Source organism: Nelusetta ayraudi, unplaced genomic scaffold, assembly GCF_046127955.1.
Source record: "Nelusetta ayraudi isolate G7.1 ecotype Tasmania unplaced genomic scaffold, CSIRO-AGI_Nayr_v1 ptg000132l, whole genome shotgun sequence".
In the NCBI taxonomy this organism is placed as follows: domain Eukaryota; kingdom Metazoa; phylum Chordata; class Actinopteri; order Tetraodontiformes; family Monacanthidae; genus Nelusetta; species Nelusetta ayraudi.
This window is the reverse complement of record NW_027466182.1, coordinates 1,358,075-1,367,500: the sequence shown is the minus strand read 5'-3', so window position 1 is coordinate 1,367,500 and position 9,426 is coordinate 1,358,075. Positions and strand designations below refer to the sequence as shown.

Below are 9,426 nucleotides of genomic sequence, written 5' to 3'. Positions count from 1 at the left end.
CTCACTCTCTCTCTCTCGCCGCAGCGTGACGGGAAGTGCACCCAGTGCCATGTTCACCTTCTGACCGATTGAATGCAATTTTGCGGCTCTGAAATGACTGCTTGTGATAACAAATGGGAATTCATAGCCAGAAACCAACCCTGTACAAGGAAATGACTGATATTGTTCGTCGCCCCCTGGGTGGTTCCACTTTCTGCTTCCGCATTATTATTTTTTTTACAATTAGCTCTGCTTTTAAAGCAAGCTTTTATTGGTCTGTACTGTTTTTTTTTTTTTCTTTTTAACTTGTGATAGGGCTGCTGAGGTCGACTAACATTGAACACACACGCTCGCGCCGTGCAGCGATTGTTTCGGCCTCTGGTCTATTTTGTGTGCAATCAGCGTCAAGCTGGACAGGATGTCACTCCAAGAAACAATTCTCAAAATAAAATACCGCAATTGACAAATGCGATCATATTTGCGTACGTTATATTTGTCAGTATCTAAACAGTGCAAGAGAGATGCAAACAAACACACACACACACACAAAGAGAGCAGAGTGGGCTGGCTAGGGCGCTTCCGCGTCCGGTGGGAACCTGGCGTAAGCCTTTTTGTCCCTTTTACTAACCCGTAGTTGGCCCCTCTGGCTGATTTCTTGTAAGAAATACTTTACTTTATGGAGTCAAAACTGCCTTGAAATGCAAAATAACAGAATTTTACACATGCAATTCAAAGCGCGATTAATCGCAGTTAACTATGAAGGTTCTGCGATTAATTGCGATTTAAAAAAAAAAAAATGGTATGATGAATGACTCCATGAATGTGACGGGATGCATGAGATTCTAGTATGTATACTTATTGTTTTTAAGGTTTTTTTTTTTTGACTGAGCCAGTGCGAGTGCATTGGATTTTGTTGTATAATCCTGATCAATGACCATAAACCTATTCTATTCTATTCTAGTCTATATACATTTTTTACAAACAGTGCGTCTCAGCCCAAGTCGATCACTGCGCCTGATGACCCCCCCCCCCCTCCCCTCCCCTCTCTCTGTCTCTCCCTGTCTCTCTGCAGTACTCCGAGAAGGCCCTGTACAACCAGCTGTGCTTCTACAAGTTCATCTTCGACTGGGACCACGCCGTCTCCAAAGTCCTGCAGCCGGAGGAGAAAAGTAAGTCTCGGTTCCCCGTGCGCCTCGGGAGCAACTCGCCACGACTTTGATCGCCGTAGAACACAAGCAAACTCCCTAACGTACAACGCACCGGCTTCCTGCGACCGCCGTCGGTTTCCTCAGAAAATAAAGACGCACCATAAAATTAGCAATCAATGGCTCAACATAAATCTTTTACCCCGGGCTACACTTACAATATTCCCTGGTAAACCAACACATTCATATTGGCGGATGGGCTTTGGATACCAGCGGGGTGGAGGGTGTTGGGTGGTGGTGGTGGTGGGGGAGGGTGGGGGGTGGTTAAGGACATGCAGCCCCTCAAGTCGACAGCCCTAATTTAAGAGACGGATTCAATCACACACGCACGGCGAATGCAAAACGCTCCAATCACGGGCAGAAAGAGAGAGAGGGCCCTCGACGGCTCTCTCCCTCTACCCCTGCGCCCGCCGTCCATCTCCGTCGCTTTTCTCCCCCCCCCGCCCCCCCACCCTCCGCCGCCCGCCCGTCTCCCTGCCCGTGGACAGGCACTTGTTTGGCTGTGCTGATTGAAAACAGGTTTTAGATTTGGGGAAATGATAGGGGGAGTAATGGGCGCGCTGACGAAAGGATAGCCCTTCTCCCGTAATGGGACATGGAGCGTATATTTCCCCCCTTGGACTCAAATAGACGCTACTCCATGGCGGGCGGCGCACTCGGTAGGCGGCGGCCGCGAGAAAAGGCCCCCTTACCCATAGTTCCCCCTGATTGATGTCACTTGATTAGAAAGGGCCGCCGGGCTGAGTGATTTATTTATTTGATTAAATATTTATGTATGTATGTTATTTATGTATGTATGTATGCCCGAATGCTGCCCGTGTGCAGACACGTTTGTGTGTGTGTGTGTGTGTGTGTGTGTCGGGCGGGGCGGGAGGGGGCTGACAGGACCGGAGCGAGGCAGCCGAAGAGTGTGATAGCGGAGGTAAATATAAGGTGTAATCAACAGATGACCACTCAGAAAATGGAGGGAGCTGAAATGGAGGGATTGGGCCGGTGTGGGAGGGCGTTAGATGGAGGGATGGAGGGGGGGGGGCAAAGGAGTACTAACATGATTATAGCCTCCTTTTTTTTTTTTTTTGTTGCTTTCTTTTATTCCCGACTGTGGCGAGATGCAAGAAATCATCGCCAATCAATTCCCGCCTCACCTCCTTTCTCTATTTTCTTCCCGCCTTTTGCTGTGTTTTTTTTTTTTTTCCTCTTTCTCCTCCTCCTCCTCCGCCTCCGCCACTAGTTTTCAGGCGCACTTTTGTTTCCGTAGATGCGGAGCACAACTTCGGGCGAATCGCCGCCAGCGTGTCCCGGGAACGTTCCGACGCCTTAATCTGTCGCTGCGCTTCCATTCAATGTGATTTCATTTATTTGTTTTTTTTTGTTTTTTTTTGTCTTTCGAAAATTCACTTTAGAGGCGAAAGTAAAAGCGCCGCAGCGTTAAAGTTTCCATCCGTTTCCATCCAGCAACCTGCCGCAAATGAACAAGGCGGTAGCTGCGTTTCCATTACCCCTAAGATTTTGCAAAACTGAAATATCGCAATAAAGAATCTGGTCATGGAAAATCCCGACACTTCGTAAAAACCTCGCAAGTATTGCTACAATGTTTTTGACGCTCTCATGAGGCGGCTTTTCAGACGTGTCGATATGGAGGTATATCGCAAAAGCGTCATGGAAACACTTTTTCCATGACGCGTCATCGGACGTTAAAGTACGGCGTCACGTGACCAGGTGGACTTCAAGTCCACATGGCGCGTTATGTTTGGACGCAGGAGGAGACGGAATTTTTTTTTTTTTTTTTTACATGTAATCAAAGAGAAAAATACGACGAGCCTTCTTGACAGAAAACAACATCGAAATGCAGATTTATCGCAAAATGTTTTGTGCCGCCAACCATACACAAAGTGGGGTCTCGCGGGACCAGATTTGCAGAGAATTACGGGCGGAGGAGGTCTACGTTTTGAAAGCCGTTTCAGCAGTTTTTTTTGTTTTTTTTTGTAAAAACACAGCCCCCTTGCCCACGTGTATTTGCTGAAAGCTCCAACTGACTGGAAAGAGAGCGCCTTTGCTGCGCTGCACAAAGGTGCCGCCGCCGCACATTTGGGGAAAGTGACTCGCTTGATGGATTTCAAAGACGAGGTGCCCATTTTGCGCCCAACTCGATAACGCTCTGCGATTTACGGCGAGGATTCTTGACTCGGCTGCCGAATTCTTTTTTTTAATCTCTTCCAACAATTTTGTCAATTTCATGCAAAAAAAAAGGGGGGGGGGGGTGAGTATCGCAACCTTTTGCTCGTTACTTTTAATGATTGACCGGCTGACTGAATACATTTATTTCGAACATGTACAACAAACATAACATGCAAAAACTTAACAGAATACTGCAAAAACTTAACAAAATACTGCACATAGTTTGAAAAAGGAGTAGGGAGAAGTAAAAAAAACTTTTTTAATTTCCTTCCCTCTTTTTTAACTATTCTTCAGTTTGTAGCAAAAATATTGCTACACAGATATTCAAATAAACGCATAATATATAAACACCCATATAAATATATAACATATGCACTACATAAATATCTATATAAACATATAATTCTAAAAATATACTACATACATATCCTTATCAATATAAATACAATATAACACAATATTACATAATATAAGATGATATAGTATAATATATATGCATATACTACGCAGATATCCATATAAATACATAATTGTCGCTCCCTTGCCCAACGACGGAGCATTGTCGAGTTGGAACAGTTGCGCGGGTGATTGTTGTTCAGGGTAAAAAAAACTCTGCAAAGTCGTCGCTGCCTCTCGAGTAAATCGTTCCTCCCAACAAATTAAAACGATTAGGCCGGAGGCCGCGGGTGATTGGAAACCTGCCGAGCGCAGTTCCAGTCTGAGAGTTCACCGTTGGCGCTTCCGCGTGCAGGACGAGCGACGGGATTTCCGCCGAGCGATCCGCGGCCCGCCGGATGCGGTAGGAAGTGCTGTACGTACACACGCCCACGCTGCTGTAAAATATCAGGTTAAGGTGTTATCGCACCGTCCTGGGGCCGTAATTCCCTGTATTACTGCATTACACACCCAGGGGCCACGCTGCTCGGATTACAGGGCGGAGACATACAATTCTATACGCCCTTCCTTCTCCGCCGCTGTTTCAAGTGTCGTCCCTGTGGGAGGGTGTGCGCCGCGCACGTCTGTCTGCAGACGCGTACAAGCGCTGGCGGGTGCTGTTTGCTCCCGTCCACTCGATGTAAATATTTGACGCGACAGCAACTCGTTTAGAGTCCGTGAGTGCTCATTGTTAGTCTAATAATTGAAAAATTGAAGTCTGAATCTCTCCACCGCTGACAAAGAAAACTCTGATCACCGGGGCGTTAATTTCACTTTAGTAATGGCTAATCAGTAAAAACAAGTTCTGAAGTGCTTGTATTTTAATCATTTTCCCTGTGTACAAAGTTGAGAAAGATTTTTGTCGATATATCTGCGAATGAAGGATAAAAGATGTACGCTGCCATCCAAGTTTGGACACACCCAATGAATTTAATGTCTTTTCTTTCATTGTCATGACTATTGACATTGCAGAGTCTCACTGAAGGCATCACAACTATGTATGAACACACATGGACTTATGTAGGAAACGATAAAAGTGTCTAATAATTCAAACACGTTTTATATTTTAGTTCTTCAAAGTGGCCACCTTTCATTCAAAGCTTATTTAGAGTTGTTTCACGTGTTTTTCTCTGCTGCATGGTTCCATATGTCTTGCTCATATATTTGATGTCTTCAGTATCCATCTGCAGTGTAGAAAGTTGTAAAGATATTCAAAAAAAAATTGCATTTGAGAAGGTGTGTTCAAACTTTTGACTGGTAGCGTAGATGACGCACTGACTCGCGTCGTTTTTACGTTTAAGAATACAATTCAATGGGAGAACGATGAAGATGCGCGTTTCTCCAAACAATGCTAGCAGGCAGTGGTCAGTGTCAGCCTTGTTGTGTGTAACCACTTGGTTACAGGTAATACCTGATATTATCCCAACGTGGCTGATGTTGAGATTTTCTTTTGAGAGAAGAGAAAAAAAAAATATATACAATCTTCGTCCCGAAGACTCAAAGTCAGCCTGTCCTACGCAGCCGCCGACTCTCCTGCCTCAACTCCTCGCCAGCCCGACTGCAGGCTGCAGCCTGTTGCCGCTCGCTCGGGTCAAATCAAGGTCGAATCCCTTGCGAAGGAGCCCTCCCAGATATTTGTCTCTGACCCGCGCTTCAGACGGCTTCCTTTAAAGGCTCTCCACGCCGTTCCTCTGGTATGTGTCCAAGTATGGCTCCTGGCTACAGGTCTGCCCGGTCCAAGCAGCCGTCAAAGCGGAACAGGAGAGGAGAAACAGCAGATGGATTGAGTCGCTCGCCATGTTTTGAAAGATCGCCGAGGCGGAAGCCGCGGCGGCCTGAACCCCGCTGAGTCACATCGATTAAGGCTGCTGAATGGAACGATCCATGAGTACTCTGGATTTGTCCTCGTGTTTAATGTAATTGTGTGATGTCACCGAGGACAGCGAAAACACGTCAGCCATTGAAAAGAACCTTCAGTACTTTTGTGCTTCTTTTCTTAAACGGATGCAATCTCTTCACCGCTTGCATCGTTTGTAGCTAGCGCAAACGTCTTTTTCCTGATCTTCTTCTTCCTTATTTCTTCTTCTTTTTCCTTCTTCCCTCCTTCCCTCTACCCTCTTCTTTTTTCTTCTTCCTTCTTCGTCTTCTTCCTTTTTCCTTCCTTCTTCCTTCTTCCTTCCTCCTACGTTCTTCTTCTTCCTTCCTTCTTCCTTCTTCCTTCCTCCTACGTTGTTCTTCTTCCTTCCTTCTTCCTTCTTCCTTCCTCCTACGTCTTCCTTCTTCTCCTTCTTTTTCCTTCCTTCCTTCTTCTTCCTTCCTCCTACGTCTTCCTTCTTCTCCTTCTTGTCCTTCCTTTTTCCTTCCTTCTTCCTCCGTTCTCCTTCTTCTTCTTCTTCTTCTTCCTTTTTCCTTCCTTCTTCCTACTTCTTCCTTCCTGTGGTTCATCCCAGCGGCCTGAAACCGTCTCTTCTCACTCGCATACTCTCGTCTCTTTATAAGTGCAAAAGCACAGTGGCTGAATGTTTTGCGTTAGCGTGCGGGGGTGAAAAAGAATCGTCATGAAAAGGAGCTTTGCAATCCGGGGTGGTGGTGGTGGTGGGGGGGGGGGGGGTTGCCGCTCGTCATGTTTTTTGCGTGGCGGCGGCGACGTCGTGCGCACGCCGCCGAGGCCCACCGCGGCGCTCGCTTTCTCCCGATCCGGCGCCCATCTTCTCGACATGTACGTCGCGTTTTCTGTGCCTGATTGCCGCGGCTGAGTAAAACATGGAGGTAATTTCATTCGCTGCAGGAGCTCTCTAATAAATTATACACACACACACACACTCTCACTCTCTCTCTCTCTCTCTCTCGCTCTCGCTCTCTCTCTCGCTCTCGCGCTGCTGTCCGTCGCATCGCCGGGGAACATCCCATATCAGTGACTTTCAAATCATTTCACGTCACTTTTCTTCTCTTCATCTGTTTTTTCTCTCCCTTCCTTCCATCTTCCTCCCTCGGCGGTCGCTGTCGCCTTTTTTTTTTTTTCCTCCCTCCCTCCCTCCCTACCTACCTCCCTCCTCCCTCCATCCCAGAGGTCTCAGTCTTGAGTGTGGGCAGTATGATTGCGCGTGTGAGCAATAATGTAATTTTCTCCACATTGATAAAATATAAATTGTCCTTGAGCGGGCGCTTTGATTTTTTTTTTTGATTTTTTTTCCCCCTGATGATCCATTTGCCGACAGCCTCCCTCTGCCACACGTCACACTCCTCTTCCTCCTCCTCTGCCTCTTTCTCTCCCCCTATTTTCTCCCTCTCTCTCTCTCTCTCTCTCTAACTCCCCCTCTCTCTCTCCCCACTCTGCCCGCGATACAAAGCGGCGGCGGCGGCAGGGAAAAAGAAAAAAAAAAGAAAAATCCACGGGCACGATTGTCAAATCAATTATTCATTCTGTGCAATTACACTCACACAAAGAAGTTTCCCTCCGTGCTCCGAGTGGTGATTAAATTAACTGCTATTCCAGCTGCCCGTCGCCACCGGCCTAATAGAATATTCATGGAGGCGGCCGGGCGGAATGGCCGATCTCCATTAACTTCATCATGCTCACTTAATTACAGGCTTGTTATTGTATTTACACCTAGTTAGAGCGTGCCGAGCCTCGATTTGCTCGTGGCCCACTACTGCCAACCTGTGTGTGTGTGTGTGTGTGTGTGTGTGTGTGTGTGTGTGTGTGTGTGTGTGTGTGTGTGTGTGTGTGTGTGTGTGTGTGTGTGTGTGTGTGTGTGTGTGTGTGAGAGAGAGAGTGTGTGTGTGACAACACCTAGTTAGAGCGACGGTAACCTCGCCAAAGTGCAAGAAGGGCTGAAGGATTGTGTGTGTGTGTGTGTGTGTGTGTGTGTGTGTGTGTGTGTGTGTGTGTGTGTGTGTGTGTGTGTGTGTGTGTGTGTGTGTGTGTGTGTGTTGGGGAGGGAGGATTGTTCTTCGAGCGATCAATTAAGGTTCAGTTCCCGACTGTCCGTCGCCCACTTCCTCACTCTCCCTCTCCGTCCGACTCCCACCCGTCTCTCCGTCCTCGCCCTGGCCTCCCACCCCGGCGGAGGCAACGCGTTCCGACCCCCCCACCCCCCCCAACCCTCTCCGTGACTTTCGAATCATTCCTTTTTCTTTTCTTTTTTTTGATGCGTTCGCGCCGCGCGGTGATTGAGGTGGAAACGGGAGGGGGAAAAAATGAGCGTCACAGGAGGTGGGCGGGTGGGGTGGGGGGGGGATTATTTTCTCCCACCTTTCAGAAATGATGACATGATTGCTTTCGCTCGCTCATGCATCATCGCCCTCCTTCTATTCCGGGTGTGTGTGTGTGTGGGGGGGGGGGGTAAATAGTCTAGTTTGTCTCTGCCTTGCTAACGTCGTGAGGATTATCTGGGCGACGCCACCGACGGCCTCCCTTCCTCGCTCTTTTGCTCGTCGTTCAGCTGCCGTTCGACCGTGTGCTCGCTCGCGCACGTGCACGTGCGTGCACGTCAAACCTTTGGCCACTTGGGGGGGCCACGGGGCAGCAGGCCGGCATTTATCCAGCAGCCTGCTAACGCTGCTGCAGCCGGACAGCAGAAAGGCCAGACAGGAGATGGGCCGGCCATATGGCGCTGGTCGTGTCAACAGCGTACGAGGAACCTCCGGATGTTTCCGACAACCCCCCCCCCCCTCCACCGCCACACACACACGCACACACGGCTAATCGTCCGTGATGTTTCCCGGCCGCCGCGGGGACGAAAGGATCAAACGTTCAATTAGCCGCTCGCCGAGAAAGTATGCAAATAAATAACGAGGCTAAATCATCACCGCCCGCCAGGTTGCGCACGCCGGGCCGCCGACTGCCCGCTGCCCACCCGAGCATCAACACCGTCAGCACCACCGCACATCAACGCTTCGTCTCTGGTCCCTGTTGTCGCAACATAACCGTCCCCCTGCGACGATGCAAACAAGCAAATTCGTCATTTGGATTTTTTTTATTTTTTTATTTTTTGCAGTAAGCTAGTGTGTGTGTGTGTGTGTGTGTGTGTGAAACAGCAGCAGCTAGCAGTAGTAAAAGCCTCAGGTGGAGGTTCAGCAGCAGGAGCCCCATCAAGGAATTATTATCGAAAGTCAATTTTTTGTTGTTGTTTTTTTTTCTCTCTTTTTTTTGCAGCCTCCATTTGGCCCTGTGTGTGGCACACGCCGCCACTGTGTGTCCAAGCGCCGGCGAAAGCAAGATGCGCCCCAATCAACTTTTGTGTTTGCGGCAATTGAGAGGCTGCGCTCTTGATTACCGACTGTTAGAGGCTGGCTGTATCAATTTTACACATAGATTTATTTTAGGTGGTGAACATCGGTTTTGTTATTACTGCAGGGTAATGTGAGGCTCTGGCAGGTTCACAGCTGCATTTATCTATGTGTCTATCTATTTATTTATTTATTTATTTATTTATTTCATTTCATTTCATTTTATTTTTGCCTCTGCGCTGACTTAAATTCACATTAGCGACGTTTGAATCATCCCATGTGAGTTTCTGGTCCGTTCGTGAATTCTCTGGAAATGAGAAATATGTATTTTTTTTTTTTTTTCCACTGCCGTCATTTTTCAGTTAAAGAATACAATTCAAGAAATTAGCCATTTGTG

At 47.8% G+C, this 9,426-nt stretch overlaps 1 protein-coding gene across 3 annotated transcripts in view; it reads left to right on the top strand.

Annotated features, from left to right (window-relative positions):
* pola1 (polymerase (DNA directed), alpha 1) overlaps positions 1-9,426 on the top strand; it is a 139,680-nt gene that overhangs the window by 39,936 nt on the left and 90,318 nt on the right. For all 3 annotated transcript variants that reach the window (XM_076051116.1, XM_076051114.1, XM_076051115.1), the window contains exon 36: positions 1,052-1,148. In XM_076051116.1, the coding sequence (XP_075907231.1) occupies positions 1,052-1,148 (97 nt within the window). The remainder of the gene's footprint in view (positions 1-1,051; positions 1,149-9,426) is intronic.